The sequence below is a fragment of the Coptis chinensis genome, chromosome 8 (assembly GCF_015680905.1).
Source record: "Coptis chinensis isolate HL-2020 chromosome 8, ASM1568090v1, whole genome shotgun sequence".
In the NCBI taxonomy this organism is placed as follows: Eukaryota; Viridiplantae; Streptophyta; class Magnoliopsida; order Ranunculales; family Ranunculaceae; genus Coptis; species Coptis chinensis.
The window spans coordinates 75,458,315-75,476,502 of NC_141463.1; the positions used below are offsets into that span (position 1 = coordinate 75,458,315).

Here is an 18,188-nt window from a genome sequence, read left to right on the forward strand (position 1 = left end):
TTAGCGCTTATGGAAGCATTTTGCTCGAGTGAGCGTAGGTCAAGTGACCCTTCGTGCTTAAGTAAGCATTCTGCACTAAGTCAGTCCTAAAAGTATAGGTCCCCAACTAGTGAGAAGTGGTGACACTATGTAGCGTTTGAGCTAAAGTGAGCATCGTGACCCGAGTGAGTCTGCCTGCTCGATCTAGTGAGTGGGCGGCTCTAATAAGTGTCCTGATTTGATAGCTAGCCTTGAATTGGCGTGACTATAGTTGAATCGAACTTGGTTTTAGCAGGGCATCTAACTGATTGGTTGTTAGCTAGCCTTTTGGGGGCGTTACTATGGTTGACAGTTAGCCTTGAATTGGCGTGACTGTAGCTTGCCCCAATTTTAGAGCTTGATTGACTTGTGAAAAATGTGTGCTAACTCCAAATAGTTAGTACAAACTAACAGTAATAATTCTAGAGATGTGCATCGTAATTACTAAATTGAACATGTTTAGATAACAATGACTAGCCCCAGTTCAGAGATGGTTGTGGCTATCCCCCAGTTTGGAGATTGATTGACCTGCACTAGATTTACGCTAATCGTTGTAGCTAGTCCCAGCTCGGAGTACGTGTAATCGACCTATAGTAGGTCGAGTTGTAGATATAGAAATTAGTAGTATAATGCAAGGTTGATAGTTTAGTCGAGCCCTTGCACATTGGGTGAGGATGTCCTGCAAGGTGGCACTCAAAATGCCAAATGCCAAATGGCAATACTAGTCATTGAAAATGCAAGTTATATAGTCGATCCAGCTCAGAATGAATATGTTCAACATGCTAATGTAAGTGACCACATCTATTGTATCCCTCACTTCATATTGTAAGTGACCACAACTATCGTAGCCCCAAATTTGGAGTGGAATCAACGAACTGACTATGCCGCCAAAGCTTGCTCCAAAACAACTCCTGCATTTTGTGATAGTCATCTGTATAGAGTCTATGTAACCTCCTTAATTCACCAGTTCTCAATATCTGAGTACAGTGTTAATTAAGTCGACTGAAAGCTTGAGTTGTTATGTATATCTGCTGCACGTACCAGTTCGAAGTGCAAGCGACCTGCCAAGGAGGGTGTTGTATGAAAAGTAATTAGTAGTATCGATTTGTATGGGGCGTTAAGCATAAATCTTATATCAATTGGACTTTGCATAGGACATGGCTATAGCTATCCCCTAGTTCGGAGTTTGATCTCAAATCAAAACGGAGTTGAATTGAGCATCCATGGATGTAGATCGCCTGCAGTTCTTAGCGTAAAAGACATGTACAAGTAATGCAGCCCCATGTATGTTCAAAGAATAGCCGACCTGCAAAGGATCCAACTATAATAGAAAATTCATTAGTAGCTACGGGTTGATGAGGTTGTAAAGTGCGAAGATCGAATTTGTATCTCCTATAACAGCTTAGCTACACCAGGAAAAAGCAGTAGTAGTCTCGAATTTTGCGAGGTCACCTTATGTAAGAATGAGCCAGATTGTTTAATTCCTTTCTTGATTGCTAGAGGACGTCTTGATCGACTTCCTGTATACAAACTTTAATATTGATTGCATAGTTATTAAGTAACCGATGTAATGGTATGTAGGAACAACATGTGATGAAAATTAGGTGTGAGTAGTGCATAATTTTATGTCATTCTGTTTATATTGCCTTAACCAAAAAGATCATTAGCATCACCGAAAGTAGTAGCTAGTACACATATTTGAAGAAGAAGATTCCTTATGCAGCAATTCTCTGTAAACTGAAAGTTTCTTGTCAAAAAAGAAATAAATGTGTACAGTACACAACAAGCAAACAAGTGCAGTAACCTGTAATTTCTTGTCGGGACAAACATTTAGGTGGTTCAAAGCCAAGATTGGTCCAGGCCCCATGGGGTTCTTTTGTCGAGCCCACAACGAACAACTCGAGATCTGATAGATCGACCATGATTAATTAAGTCGATAGATCGATCCTTAAACATAACTAGAATTTTAACTATGTTAAGGTGTTCATTACCAAATCGGGCATATTGTTTATGAGGTCGACATGCTAATCAAGCTCACGGTGGTTAAAGGTATGGTCATCTCTAACATAACATCTTCAATTGTCTATATCAAATGCCAAATGGTACTGGATGCAAGTATGTAATAACTGAAGATGCAAATAAATGAATATATGATATTGGCTCCTCTAGATTGTTATGTACTGATATAAGTCATAACTAAAACTGAGGCATTAAGAGAAGGGAGTATGTGGTCTCAAAATTTTCATGATTCAATTCCCTTTGAGCCTTGACAGTGCACAATCATTATTTGAGCATAGAACCTAGGTAGGTAAACAAAGCTTTTGCTTTTTATTAAACACACACAAACTTTCAAGGTTGGGTGACCCCTCCGTAGTGATTTTTTTGCAGAGATAACCCATGTGACCATTAGGATGGGCCAGTTAAGAAAATATATAGTATATCATACATGTCAGATAATGGGAAAACTTATCTTTCATGTACTAGCTGAGTAACTCCATGAGCTAGCTTTTGTTTGATGACTGATCCTCATCAATTCCTTCAGAGTGACTATCACCACGCTTCTTGGGATTGGAAATAGAACGTATAGAAATGTAAGTTAAAGAAACAAAAATTATAGTAGTTGAATTTCCAAGAAATTTGACCCACGGACGACGCCAATGTAAATGTTTTAATTGGGCGAACCTTACGTGTGTAGGAAATTTGGGGAGAATGATGTTGTGACTGAGTTGGAATGATCGAACTGCCTACGTATCCAGTTCTTTGACGAACTAAAATCAAGTCGAACGTAGTTCATTATTTGGATTATGTGATTGAATGATCGATGGGCGAATGGAGAAGATGAAGAGTGGAGAAGAAGCATAGAATTCTCCTCTTCTTGTTTGAGAGTGGAAATGAAATATATATAATTCGCTCCTCCCTTTGGTGCTCCATTGGTTAATGACATTTAGTATTGCATTGATGCACGTATTAATGTTCATTTTGTAACAATTTGGTAACTCATGACTCTTGAGATGACCAATTGTAATGATCCACTAAGTTAGTCTTAAGATATGATCAATGACATTGACACGTGTCGCAAATATATTGATGACAATATATGTCCCTCACAAGTATCTGTAAGGAGCAATACCAAAAAAACACCAAAATTTTTAACCGAACCAAACCAAACCAAACTTATATTAACCAACTTCAGGAGCGATATCAAAAAGTTGACATCAAATGCCGCGGTTTTGGATAAACTGCGTCATATAGTCCACGCTGTTTTCGCAAAACCGCGTCATAGACGCCCACCACAGAAGCCCAAGCCCACGAGGTTTCCAGAAGCCGCGCGGTGTGTCGCACACCGCGTACTATCATCTGTTAACCACATGTTTTCTGCGTAGCTCTCTTTATTCTTCATTTTTCATGTTCCCTCTCTCCGTGCAGTTTTCGCAAAACTGCATCATTGAACCCCACACTCTAGCTCAATCCCATGCGGTGTTGGAAACACCGCGCGGTTTTTCCAAAACCACGAGAGAGATTTGATACAGCACCAAAGCAAACACCAAATTTTGGCCGATTTGGTATTTGCTTTGGTGTTTTTATCAAAGTATGTCTGTCCTAAAGATGAAAAAACACCAAATTATTGAAAATTTGGTATTTAATGCTAAGATAGTGCCTCTTTAGATACTTTGTTGGTGCTTCAAAACAATTTCTCGTACATTTACAAATATACTACGCATCCAACTTCTTAAATTGCAGAGCTAAATTATTAGGGAAATTGTAATTATTTTGGCTTTAATTTTATATGGATTCTATTTGCTTCTTCGGTCAAATGGCAAGCTTGCCAACCAGGTTCACAGGACAACATTTTACTCTTTATGGCATTTCCAATGGGGGGTGTAAATAGTATAAAGTGTAAAATTTACACTTCAAATGCTAAAAAACTCCTTCCAATGGGGGTTGTATATCGTAGGTAATAAGTTATTAGTTAATAGATGGGGTGGGGAATTCCCCATCCCGCTATTAGTTAATAAAAAAAACCCAAACGTCATTTATAGTAACGTCTGTTTAACTTAAAAACGCGGACGTCACTTCAACTCATGTTTGAAGCTTTATTTTTCTGTTTGCGACGGTCTAAGTCCGTCGCTTAGTGATTTACAACTATTACAAAGCACAAGTAGACCACTATTTGTTTTAAGCTTTTGCCCGACAGACCAAACCTGTCATTTTTCATTATTTTGAATGGACTACAAATAGTAAATATACACTTTATGTATTTGAGATTTAGATAGAGTGTATAATCCTTATGGCACCTATGTGGAGGTGGATTTTTACACTCTCTATTAGATATGGCCGTTACAATCTTAGTTTTAACCAGGTTCCAACCCGAATTGAACGTGGTGAAGAGTGCCCTCCAACCTCCTGACAAAAGAAACACCCACTTGGATTTCCGAGTGCCACGCTCCTCCAACCTCCCGTGAAAAGAAACACCCACTTGGATTTCCCTGTAATATACTTGTAACTATCACCCTTCAGATCTGGATCTACTATCTGACATGCAGTGGGTACTGTAAGATGGGCTAAACCTAAAACCTAGTCAAATACTTTATCCCGTATACCTTACTGTCCCATGCATGGTGGATAGGTCATAGGTGATCTTGGTCATGGTCCAGGTCTACCTCGAGAGTATGGTTGTATCTAGATACAAAATATTGTTCTATATGATATTGAATCAGATGGATTATCGAAAAAGAAAATAAAAAATCAGATGTATATGTTCCACTTGAAACTTCAAAGTCTTGCTTCCACACCCTCAATGATGAGCACGCCTACACTAAGCCCAGGGCAACAGAACAAGAATGATGGGCTTACCGTTTTTATCCCAGACCTTGGGCTTCCAAAATTACCCGCTTCGATCTGTCTCCAATCTATTGGTCGAAATGGTGAACAAACCCTCAAGTCCTCCCTTTGTGCTTAGTCAACAAATTAAACAAAAAGATTCAAAGTAGGCCCCAACGACACACCAGAAAGAGCGGGGTTATTACACAAAAACAGACCTAATAATCTTTTTCTCCAAGGCAAGCCTCCATAATATATCAATATCATTTCTTTCACAACAAGCTCGGAAAATATCGAAATTACTTATAATTTCATGTTTTGAAAAAGGAAAAAAAAGACCATGCCTACAACATTCACATCATTATCACTAGACAGATTTCTCCAGCCCAAATCAGCATCCCTTAGTAGTAGTAATATGCAAACCATTTCCTCAAAATCTCCGGGGGAGGAAGTTATTAGAAATGAAATAGGAGATTACGAGGACTTTTTTGACCCACAAGAATCAATGAGTGTAGTTGGCAGTGTTGAAGGGGAGAGTGACCGGTTCTTTGACCTGAGTGTTGAAGATGTTAATAATGCTGGGAGTGAGTCTTATGGTTCTCTGAAGTTTGTCGATGCTATTGAAGGTCAGTATTTATGTGTATATGTATCAATTTCAAGGTTATGCTCAAAATATTATGTTAAAGCATTCTACTTTAGTGTTTACCATTAGGCGGTTTGGTTAGCTTATAAATTGCTTGACCAGGAAATTTCCCATACAATATTTTTAAGGTCTAAGGTTAGAGTGAATACTAGAAGGGAAATGTAAGTGTAGTGTTCTTTAAAAGAAAAGGGAACAACATGAATTTTAGTCTTCAAGTGGCATATGAATTTGTTGGAGTTATGCTACCTTTTTACTCAGACTGTTTTTATTTAGTTGACCAAGCAAGTTCTGAATTTCTCCGTTGAGTTTCTGCAAATTGATTTAATCATAAAGCGTGTGTTACTCCCTTCTTATTCTAGAAATACTAATAGTTAGAGACTAGTAAGTGTTACACTAAATCATTTTAAGGATTGTTATAGATATGGTTAGCTAATGTAAAATATTTGAGGGTAAGGCTTTGTTATTGTTGTTTCTGTGGCTTACTCGAGTTCTTTCTTGGTGTAGAACTTTCAAGTGAATGTAGCCCACATGTTCTTCATCGTGATGTTACGGCTGAGCTGCGTAAAATAAGACGGAGTTTGTTGATGGAGATAGATAGTCGTAAGCAAGCAGAGGAAGCCCGTGATATAGTTCAAACACAGTGGGAGAGGCTTGCACAGAGGCTATCCCTTGAGGGTTTGACACTTCCTACACCTTCAACTAACGCAACAGAGGATGAAAAGTCAGAAGCTGATCCTGTAGAAGAGCTATGCCAACAAATCATTCTTGTACGTGCTGTTTCTACTTCGGTCGGGAGGGAGACTGCAAAGGCTGAGGCTGAGATAGAACTGGAATCCGAGATCAATTCTAAGAACTTTGAGATTACTCGACTATCCCAGCGATTACATTATTATGAAGTTGTTAACAGCGAGATGTCTCTGAGAAACCAAGAAACTGTTGGTGAGTTTTTCTTTTTGATACTTTTATTCGTCTAAATACTATTGGTCAGAGTTGCTTGTTAGCATTCTCTGTGTTGAATCTTTCATTTATGATTTCATTCTTTGGTTGCCTGAACCTTTAATTTGGTTTAGTTGTTCAATCATATTTATGGTCTTTTATCTTAGTTTAAATTGTCTGCTCTGCATTTGATTGAACAAAATGATTTATATTATTCAAATCTACAGCTTGCCTTGGGGAGACAATGGGAAGTCACAAACAAAATTCCTTTAAACCTTTGAGGAGGCTCTTCCCCCTCACAGCACATGGTTTAATACTTTATCAAAGAGAAGTAAACCTTACATGCCCTAATAAGACAACTGTCCTTTTTGTGCTTTCTGACCAGTGCTACAAGTTTATTTCAAAAGGAAAATGCATTGATTTTTGTTTGTGTCAAACGTTCTTTTGTTACCTTCTTTGCAGAATCATGTGAACTTGATCAAAGTGTTATGCTAAACGTAATAACACAGTGCCCAACTTGGCTCAGTAATGCTGCCATTTTGGGCACGCTTAATAATCTATCAGATTAAGCACCTTCATAGCTGTTCATGTCTGAGGGCTTAGAATGTTCAAGCTTGCAACAATAATTTTAGGCGCATGGTCATAAAGCACTGACTTTGATTTCTCTGTGTTCGTCAACCAAGGGAAGAGTCTCACACACAATATATGAATATGCCAAAATTCATTATTCATAATTTGGTTTGGTGTTAGTGTTGCTGTCAAATGAAAGTTTTTGGCCCAGTATATGTCAGGCATTTTAGCCAAGTTTGCTTCCATTGTCTCTGATTCATGTGATTTTGATCTGTGGAGACATTGTTTTTGTTGCTTTATGCAGAGATAGAACGCACTCGAAGGCAAAAAAGGAAAAGAAGGCAAAGGTGGCTTTGGAGTTCAGTTGGTGTTTCTCTTGTGCTTGGCTCAATGGCCTTAGCATGGTCTTTTATTCCTACTGATGGAGTATCATTTCCAACTGATACTTCTCATGCTCCAGAGGTTGAAGGTGCAGCCAATGAGCTTTGACTTGTTGTAATAGGATGATGCGGTCTCACATAAAATGCGAGAAGGAAAAGGAAGGTTCAACTGCATTGTGATGTGAATATTTAATCATGTTTTGCTGTATTACAGCTTCTTTTGTAAAACATTGTCTAAGCCCCCAAATCTCCTTCTCGAATACAATTTATATGGGTAAGTAACTGGGAAAATTGTTGTGCCCTTGTTTGAAAGTTTTAATTGCAAGGTATGGATGCCGTTTTTGAGTAGGATATGAGTACTACACTGTTCTCTTCCATAGATCCAATATTTGCTACATGTACCTGGCGTGTTTTAACTTTAATTGTAGCACCAGCTTACCTCATGTATATTGCGGCTGATTTGAAAGTTCCAGGATGTTATCTGCCCTTGATTTGTTTTTCTTGTGATAACTTGTAAACGTAATTCAGTTGCACCGAATGTTATGAAGTCACACGTCAGACCACTGGGTTCCATGGGGCTGCGGTTGTACCCTGCTGTAGTTGGTACTTGGTACAAGCCTACTTGCAGAACAAATAAGAGATTTCATTTGTAAATTCTGTTCTGAAAGCAGGGAAAAAAATTCTGTGGAGGAAGAATATCAGTTCCATTAGAACTTGGCTTTCAGCAATGGAGTAACGAGCAAACTCCTTTCCTTCATTATGCCAATTCAGTTATAGTGGATAAAATTGAAGACATTTTTCTTCCCTGAGATATATGAATCTGTTTGTGTTGGCCCTTTTGAGATGCTAGGTATACATGTCATCTGCCTTCCTACCCCATTGAATGGTTATATGCCAGCTTAAAATATTTCATCTGATTGTGAAATAGAATGACAGAATCCTGAGTTTAATAAAGAGGGAAATAGAATCAAAGGGCTGATTAGAGTCGTAAATGTCAAAATGAAAAAGTCGTAAATGGCTAAATGCCCATATTCCAAGCTCGTTTTTCTGACCTCTAGACAACATCTGAATGGATACCCAAAAGAATGACATTCCTGACCTTTCAAATTACTTATTTCAAAGTAGTTCTAGAACTCATTTAATAACACTACTAATTATTCAATAATCCCATTTGACTAGGTTCTTAACTTCTTAGGGTGAGGAATTGTTCTACCAACACAAAAAATTCAGATCCGAAGAAAGATCACACTTTTTTCGTCCAATTGTCCCCAGCGGTTTGATACCAACTAACAGACGGTGATACAGTAAAAGAAGGAAAAAAAAAAAAAAAAACACGATCAATCATGAAATTCATTTAACAGTCGAGCAAACTGCATCACTAATTAATCAGTAAGCCAACATTATGCAACCAAACAAATATACGTGACAATGTAATATCTGACATTATGGCCTGGCATATTAAAATTTAAAATATTGCAAGCTGAAAAAGGTAGTTGTTGTTATCAGGCCTTTGAGGCCATGACAGAACATAACCCAAGGAAGAGGGAAGGATAGAAGGATGGAGGTGCATGACTTCTACATAATGTGCACAAGGGAACACTGATGGATGCAGGTCTATGGTCTTCAGCACAATTTACAGCATGGATCTTTTCTAAATTCCACCAAGATCATGACTCGAGCTGCATTACCCTCTCTTACGATGCAAGGATTTTGAAACATTATTCTCATCCAACCCAGATTACAGACTACAATACACTACTTAGCTGCTGCCTTCTGCCCTTTTCCATTTTACTGCCTGCGGACTGTCAGAAAACCTTTGTCCCTGTGCTAACGTCACAACTGAATAAAGCAGCTGAACAGTTTCTCTTGGTTCATACGGCGATAGATTCAATCAAGGGCTACGGTTCAATATCAATTACAGGCGGGGGGGACTATATGTCTTATTCCAAAATACACGAGTTATACGAGTTGAAATCTACAGAGGTTCAGAGTTTCTTAAAACAAAAAGTACACTGGTAACCTTACCACATTTTTGGTAACCTGAAAGTTGACATTCAACTATATCTCGTATCTACAATATTCTTAAACCCCATTGCATCATGTTATTTATATCTAATCTCTAACCACAATCTATAAAACTCACTTGCTGGAACCAACAAAACCCAGCTTCAATATCTAAATTATAGTTGACAAGGAAGAAGTCTGTCAATAAAGGACAACGAGATCACTATGATGACCAATAAATAATTTGGTGGGACTCTTGATTTGCCATTAGAGTTCAACAACAGTTAACCTTCGTTTTTAACAAAAGATACCGAGGAGACTAGTTTACGATTCAAACCAAGGGAAGCCGCATGCCTCACTACATCATACTCAAGCTTCGCTTGGGTGATTTCGTCAAGATCTGCAAGTTTTAGAGAATTAAATATAGGTGATCAGTATCAGTGTGCACTTGAAACACAGGATTATTCACATAGCTGCAATACTTCAGAATTAGACCCAGTCCAACTAGTTGAATTGTGAGCCAGTGAGAAAGTGCATTAGCATTTTGTTAATTTCCTAATAAATGTTTCTTGACCACCCATTGAGCAGGTAAATAAGTGCTCTTAATAAAGAATTTGCATTGGTTATTGGCTATGTACCAAGACACCAGGACGTAAATCTTATACTGCAATTTCCTCTTTTGCATGCTTAGGGCAAACATGCCAGAAAATGACAGTGAAGAGGAAGGAGGGATGGCCCTACCAGACACCTAATTAATCTAGCAGATGATCTATTCCAATGGTGAAAATTAAATGAATGACACCATACCTACAAACTGGGCATGTCTTGGATATCTCATTTCAGTTGATGAAGATACATATGCTCTACTGACCATAGATTTGATGGTTTAACAGTCTACTAATGACCAGTTTTTAATTCTTAATGCATTTTAAAGAAGAAAATCTTCCATACCTAGATCAGCTGAAATGAGGGACTCCCCTTGGCAATTTGGTCCTGCCAAAACAGCTCCTGATGGTGAAATAATGACACTGCCTCCAGAACAAACAACTGAGTCTGGCGAGAGATCTCCATTTGTATCTCTGGAGTCATTTACTGGTCGTAGAGGATAATCTTTCCTTTGACAGAACTGATTTGCAGATAGCACAAAGCATCCACCTTCAACAGCGATATGGGTCATCGATGCTTTCCACGCATCCCTCGCATCTGCTGTGGGTGCACAATATATTTCGACTCCTGCAGAAAATAACAAAAAGTTTGTTAATGTCATTGTTTATAGGTGTTATTTCTTGATAGGTATGCCTAAAAGAGTACAGGGCAATATGGGCTTGAATGATCATGCATGAAATGACAGTCTAAATATCTGTGATAATATGTTTTTCTGATTTTTCCAGTTATGACTTTTGAGATTTTGTCTATATTGGATAGTCATCTTATGCATCATATACTAACAGCTGCGTAAAAGCCATGTGGATATAAAGTTCAGAATTAGATATTCCACAATAGCTCATTACACAGAGTTTCAAAGCACAATATAATCTTTCACAATGCAGTGTGAAAGATAGATATTCCATAATAGCTCTTTCACAATATGTCTTTCACAATATAATTTGAAGTCTGTAACTTCAAATTATAACTCGGTTATTTCAGGAATATTTAATATTAATAAATGTATCTCTACAAATAGACGATCTATACTGTTGATTGATACAATGGCCCTTAGTATGTATCCAATTTCTTTAAGGCGTCATGAGTAAAGGCTTTTATCATATTCAACCATAAAAATTCTATGTAACTGATGATGCTTCAGCTAACAAGGTCCTATGATTTGGGATAGCCAAAAATATAGACTACTTTCAAGATCTTTGATTCCTCAACCAATTTAGTAGTAATTATAAATGAAAACATCCAATATTTACCACCCTTCCACACAAGATAGTCTGCTGAACAACTCTTTTTGACCATGAAGATATTCCTAAATAAGTTAATTGGTTAAAGGAAAATACCAATATCACCACACCTTCTCTAGGAATGAGCATGAGCACAGTGTGCACTTATTTCTCCAGTCTAGGAACTTATGTCCTTAGAATTACAATGGCCATACTTTAATGATCACAAACTCTTAATATCTCCTATGAAAAGACTAAAATAGCCCCCTTCCCATAGTATTGAGGGCTTGGACAACTTCCTTCATGAGTCCCTAACATTGGTTCTGACCATGATTGATATTGTCATACAGAATATAGAGTCCAAAAACGGTTGAGATACCGACATCTTAGTCTCTTAGCACAAACGAAATGAGAAATCAACATTATAAACAGGTTTTACTTTCGCTCTTCAGCCCACTTCACAGAAACACACTAAGCACTTCGCCATTCTGATCTCGGAAAAGACCTGTGATCCTGGATTCCCCTTCTCTAGACCACCTCCATGATTTCTTAAACAGCTAATTTCATCCAACCTCAATAATTTCAGAAGCTCCCTTAGTATAGACCAGTGAGGGGATTCTAGGTTGGGAGATCACCAATTTCTTTGTTGTCCAACGTATGGTCATAATCTCAGCCCTCTAAATAAATCCAAAACCCAATATATGAACAAGTATTTGACTATTTTCTATAGTTTATGGACTAGAAGTATGATGTGAATTAAAGGCAGAAGCAACTTTAATCAACACACCATTGATAAACTAAGACTAATTCTAACCCTAAATTGATGGAAAAAGGGGATTTTAGTCAACCCTAAAATCAACACACTTTTAATCCGAAAATCACTACTATATTCTCAATAAATCAACCAACTAATTTGTGAGACCAAAGGCCTTATTTATGCAATTCAATCCTTGAGCTCCAAGGACTCCTAAATAGAAACCAACTACTAAAATAGAACCTACTAGAATATTAAATACTAATTAGACTATATTACTAAATACTTAATACTACTAATTCGATCAAAGTATCTCATAACACAGTAAGTGATTTTGATGATGGATCTGTATGACATAGTTTTAAACCATAGTCAAAGGTCCAGTTTAAATTTTGATAACAAATTTATGTTTAATATCACAAATACAAACCAAAACTCACACTTTAGTGAGATGCTCATCAAGCGTGCACATGACTAGTATATATGTAAACACAAAAACTTTTGTAGGTTCCCATGGCTACCAGTCCCATGGTTTCTAAATTGTATTCACAGGTTCAAACACTCTGGTGTGGGATTGCCATTTGGAATCATGCCAAGCATTTAATTTGGTGAACATGTGAAGCATCAATTCTTCCGACCTCATAAAAGAAAGTAATAAAATATCATAATCATAGAGTTGGAATATTTACCTTCAGAATATAACTCTGTTCTTAAAGGGGGCATTCTATTATCCCAGCATGCGAGACCACCTATCATTCCAACAGATGTCTTATATACCGGGGGTGTCGCTTTCTCCCCAGATTGCCATATCATGTGTTCTGATGCAGTTGGAATAAGCTTGCGATTTTTACCAAGACACTGCCCCTGCGAATCAAAAAAGAGGAGCGTGCTGTAGAGTGTGACTCCTACTCTCTCTACCACTCCCATTACTAAATGGACTTTATATTTTAGGCAGATTGCTGCCAATCGATCAACTTCAGGACCTATAAGGTCAAACAACAAACATTAGATTCTAATTAAAACAAGAAACTTATAAAATTTGGCACAAAAAATAACTGATAACAAGCACAAACATAAAATACATAGATTTTGTGCATAGTGTTGGCAGCAAATAAACAATTATCAGATGTATATGACAGAAATGCAATAGTGCTTTAAGTGAGGAGGGCAATGGGCTTATTCGTAGCATTAATAATTCCAATAGGTGATAGTAGACGAGCAAGTTAACACAAATCTAGTTCATCGGAAGCATAGACTAATATGGCAGGACCACATAAAATTTAAAAGGAATGAGTGTTCCAGAAAAGCAAAGGGAAGACGGAAGAATACATGAATTATGTGATGAAAGAAGCTATAAAGATAAATGAAGTACCAGATATTTGGGACCAGGATGCAACTAAAAGGAGGAATAGACTCCCTCAAGCATTTGGGACCAAAAGAGTTGAAAGGAAAGTTTCAAATCTTCAGAATCCCCGCATTATCAATTCCACGAAGAGAAAATGTCCGCTTCTTTGCCGAAAAAATATATTTAACCCCAATTTATTCATCATATATCAAGATCAGGCATATAAGCACGTCTACATCACTGTTAACACACAAAGAAATACAAAAATTGACACAAATAAGGGGAAAAAAAAGGGGAAGGAATACAGGATGTTAGCTCTATATAGACCTTGACACCACTGGATCTTGGCTATCTATCTATCTAAGAGTAAAAGGGCATTCTGTGAATTGGCTCGGTTTGCCTAAGTTGGGATCTGTAAGAGGCCTTCGGAGTTGCCATATGTATTTTTTCATTTCGGTCAGAATCAGATTTTCATTTATAACTGTATAAGAAGGAAACGAGATTATAAGACAGAAAAACATACATTACGACTTGACTTAATAAACGAGAAAACACAGATGCAGGAATTTCAAGGAAAAGGGCAGATAATGCACAAGTTTGGTTCAAATTCCCCAAACCGCAATTTAAGAGCAGGAGAGGCTACTACACCCATGACTTAACAAATCCATTACTATATCTAACCGATATTTTAGGACATAGCAAAAATGGAACAGTGCAAATATAAGAAATATCGAATTCCTTTCCCGAATTACCAATATACAATATATATTGTGGGATATTCTCTGCCATGTTTTGAGCAACAATCTATACTGGTTCTTTGGGTCACCCAAACAGAAGTATAAACTTGATTCAGTTAAAGGAGAACTCGGCACTCACCAGGAACATCAATTGCTGCAGTATGATACTTTCTGAATTCTTCATATTCCTCAATTGGATGGTTTGCATCAGTAATATCAAAGTTGATAAAACGGGGATAACCCCCAACAAATGCCTCAGGAAACACAACTAGCTGTGACCCATATGCAGCAGCACCTGCAATCAGCCTCTCCGCCTTGTCTGCGTAAAAAAAAGCAAAATCTTTGATTATATTACTAGAAAACACAGAATTTGCAGAAGGAAAAAAAATATTAATCATGTAAAGGAAAGCAAAGCAAAGTTAAGCAACACATGCAGGAGGATTCCTCAGCTAACCAATGTCCAACAGAGTACTCAAAAAAGGAAAACGGAAATAAGAATCTTTAGAGGATTCAGACTCTTCTCTGGACAATCTTGTTAAGGGGTTAAGACAGTATAGTTACTTTGTATAAATTAGATAATAGCGTCTCCAAACAGGTACATGTAACTGGAACCATAACTGGAACTGTAACGTGTCCATAAAACCACATAAGTGATGATTAAGGCCCACATTGTGTTTGGGTTTGTTCCACGGCCTATAATTCCCAGATATGGAGTTCCGTACGTAATTTGATATGAAAACTGTGCACAAAACATTATTAAATCTATGACAATATGTTACACAAGCACAAGACATCAAAACAGAAATCTGGTAATAACCAATTCAGATTTCAGATACAATGGAAAACGAAAGAGAAGCTACTACGATCTCCTCTCCCCCTCATTCCATTCTAACTTTCTAATACGTGAATAGTAGAATAAAAGGCATTTGATGCTACTACGAAATCTATGGATTGCAATTTATCCCCATCAGCATGCCCATATTCCTATCCACATGCCAGCAATATCACAAACGATTCAACCTCTGCAAACACTTTGCCCCAAGAAGAAAATTCTGACAATCGTCACAATCTCAGCATTTCCAACACAGATACCAGTACATCCCTATCCATTCTAAAGTTAAATGAATGAAGGGCCGTCAAAATTTACATGATAATAAATTTAAAAAAAAATTATTTAAAGTAATCTAAAACTTAGTCTTGTATAAAGAAACTTCTAGCGAGAGATATAACACAAGGACTTTTAGAACATGACCAACCATCTAAACCCACAACTCCTGAGTCCTGATGATAACACAGAACTTTACTCTTGAGAAGGTGATGATCACATTGATTAAGCGTCAAAACACAAGGAATACTGCCAGGGTTTAAATCTGATAAATGATGTAAAATACCAATGAAATAATAAAAGCTATAAGTATATAAGACAAAAAAGATACGATTAACGTTTATCCTGAGAAAGACAGCTACTGAACTACATCATCTATGAGTTGTACTTGGAAAAAAGGAAGGGAAAACATCTGAGATTACTTGTTGTCCACCTTTGCTCTTCTCACCAACACATCCATACCCACACACACACACACACACACACACACACAAAAAAAAAAATGTCATACTTCCTAAAACTTTAAAAGGAAACATGTGTGAACCTAATTGACACACATATGTGTGACCGTATCCGACACGGATATGAAGTGTCTGACATGGCGAATTATAAAAAATTGAGGTATATTACATACACTATGTATCCGACAAGGACACGTGGATACGTTTTCAACACAGATTAATTTTAATATAGGGCGTGTCCATGTAACCTAAGTGTGAACCATTCACTGAGACCCCCAGAGTTCCACCATCTTCATCTTCTTATCAAACACTTCGTCTTTAAGGCTTTCCATTTAACAAGGTAATGATTACCCTAGATTGAGACAATACAAGCTCCTAAGGCAGTTGACAATTGAAACAATAACCAAGACCCTACCAAAGGGAACAGTATATACTAACTTTGTGATCATTTGCGTGAACAAGACACATTCCATGATGGAATCCAGAATTGGAGGTTGACATGGTTGTATGCTTGCACCATGTTTACTTTTATATACAACCCCAAAGCATTCAAGTATTCAACCTATCCTCTTAACAAACAGAATAACATATGATCAACTTGTGGATGATTCCCCAAAATAGCAATTGTTACCCATACCTCAATAGTCAATTCCATTCTCCTTTTCATAGACATCAACAACAAACAATAACATAAAACCTAGTGCAAATATGAAATGTATCTTATAAAGGCAAAGAAAACCTCTTTGGATAACTACTGTAAGGGAGACTCAAAACTCTCTTATAGCATCACTGGCAAGTAAATTTTTACCTCTGCTCACAATGGTCAGAAGTCAGAACATTTCCTCATTATTCCAAACTGTCCTCAGTTCTTGTTTACCTCAAATAACCTATATGTGATAGCAACTTAATATATGTAATGCACCAAAATTACCCAAAGGTTACTATGACCCAAAACTTAATATCTTGTAGGGATTACTATGACACCCTCCTTAAAAAGCAGTGTAACAATTCAATTTCGTGAGAAAGTGTCCAGTTTCCACCACAGTTATGAAGTGGCAACAATCTGACCTACATAACTATATAATACACAAATCATATTGTTGAATCTACTTGTCTCTGAAACACGGGATATGTAGTATCTGACATAATGGGGCCTTCTTTTAAGATAACCTAAATATTATTTTTAGTACAGTGGATAAGTTAATGAAACGTTCATCAAAACACCATCACATTTCCTATCAACCGAATACTTATCATACTATGCACTCTAAACGATTCTCATTTCGTACATTTTTCACCTAAAATTCCTTAATCAAATAATTTGGCATCCTTGTAAAGTATCAACCTTGACATAACAAAAATGTCAAAAAAAACACCCCAAAACCTCAAACCAACAAACAATGAGAAACAAAATGAAAACAAAACAATACCCAATGTCGCAGGCGTATCATAAAACACAGTAGACGCTTGTACAACCGTAGCGCGAACAGTGGGCCTCGGCCCACGACAATGATCACCCATAAATGCATCCCCTTCCTCCTCCTCCTCCTCAACTTCTTCATCATCATCACCCCCAAGCATAAATTCCCCATCACCACCATTCTCACCCACAGGAATCAAAGCATTAATCTTTCCATTCCCACCATCTTCAGAATAAGCAAAAGCAACTGGGTTAGGTACCAAAACATTAGTACTATTACTATTACTATTATTATCAGTAGTGTTAAGTTTCGGTGTAGCAGTTTTTTTGGACCCAACAGGTGGTTTGTTAGGCAATGGAGAAACTAGTTCGGGTCTAGATTGTTGTAATAACCAATGAATTGCTTCACCATTTGAACGTAAGCCAAGTTCTTGTGTTATTTGTGCAAGTCCAGTTGCACATGATGCTGGTATTCTTATTCTACTGTTGTTGTTTCTTTTGTCTATTTTTGTTGTTATTGTTGTTGATGGATCGGAGGGTGTTGATGAGTCCACTCGTTGTCGTTTTCTTTTTTGTGGTTGTTGTTGGGGTTGTGAGTCGTTCATGTTTTAGTGAGTTGAGTTGTTCATGAAATCGGTGTTTATTGGTTTTGATTTCGGTGTTCGTTACTGCAGAGTGTGAGGAGAGAGAGAGTATTTCAGGTTGTGGATGGATCTGGAAAGGCCCATCTCAAACAGTGGGTTACTCAGCATGGGCCTCTAGAGTATACCACAATTCAAAACATAAATTTAGGCCCAAAACACATAAATTTACCAATAATTTCGGTTTTATGACAAAACCGGGGCTGACGTCATTTTTGGACAATAATTACAGTTGGCATCTATCATTAATAATTTCGCTATAAAGACATTTTCGGGCTGACGTCAACAAGTTATTTTTTATTAATACCAATTATGATATTTTTCTGATATACATGCAAACACCACTATGCATATATGATATGCACTACATATGTATACCAGTATGCACACATCATTATGCATGTGTATAATACACATGCAAACATTATTATGCATGTGTATACATGTGCATAACAAACATGCAAACA

At 37.3% G+C, this 18,188-nt stretch overlaps 2 protein-coding genes across 2 annotated transcripts; one reads left to right on the forward strand and one right to left on the reverse strand.

Annotated features, from left to right (window-relative positions):
- Positions 1 to 4,807: 4,807 nt before the first annotated feature.
- On the forward strand, positions 4,808 to 7,719 carry LOC147483063 (uncharacterized). Its single transcript, XM_086580297.1, has 3 exons — positions 4,808 to 5,465; positions 5,987 to 6,421; positions 7,293 to 7,719. The coding sequence occupies exons 1-3, from the start codon at positions 5,180 to 5,182 to the stop codon at positions 7,475 to 7,477; spliced, it is 906 nt and encodes a 301-aa protein (XP_086436423.1). The 5' UTR covers positions 4,808 to 5,179; the 3' UTR covers positions 7,478 to 7,719.
- A 1,678-nt stretch (positions 7,720 to 9,397) lies between these two features.
- Positions 9,398 to 17,806, reverse strand: LOC147483064 (bifunctional nitrilase/nitrile hydratase NIT4B-like). The gene is made up of 5 exons (XM_086578312.1): positions 17,091 to 17,806; positions 14,234 to 14,413; positions 12,702 to 12,995; positions 10,324 to 10,605; positions 9,398 to 9,772 (listed from the first exon to the last, which is right to left on the reverse strand). Exons 1-5 carry the CDS (start codon positions 17,683 to 17,685, stop codon positions 9,657 to 9,659), a joined length of 1,467 nt encoding a protein of 488 aa, XP_086434438.1. The 5' UTR covers positions 17,686 to 17,806; the 3' UTR covers positions 9,398 to 9,656.
- Between the last annotated feature and the right edge of the window lie 382 nt (positions 17,807 to 18,188).

Excerpts from the sequence above, each read along its gene's own strand:
- LOC147483063 (XM_086580297.1), top strand. The coding sequence starts at position 5,180 with ATGCCTACAACATTCACATCATTATCACTAGACAGATTTCTCCAGCCC. Across the intron at positions 5,466-5,986 it reads GTTTGTCGATGCTATTGAAG|AACTTTCAAGTGAATGTAGC; the intron begins GTCAGTATTTAT and ends TTCTTGGTGTAG. Across the intron at positions 6,422-7,292 it reads GAGAAACCAAGAAACTGTTG|AGATAGAACGCACTCGAAGG; the intron begins GTGAGTTTTTCT and ends TGCTTTATGCAG.
- LOC147483064 (XM_086578312.1), bottom strand. The coding sequence starts at position 17,685 with ATGAACGACTCACAACCCCAACAACAACCACAAAAAAGAAAACGACAA. Across the intron at positions 12,996-14,233 it reads TGCAGCAATTGATGTTCCTG|GTCCTGAAGTTGATCGATTG; the intron begins GTGAGTGCCGAG and ends TTGACCTTATAG. Across the intron at positions 9,773-10,323 it reads CCTCATTTCAGCTGATCTAG|ATCTTGACGAAATCACCCAA; the intron begins GTATGGAAGATT and ends TAAAACTTGCAG.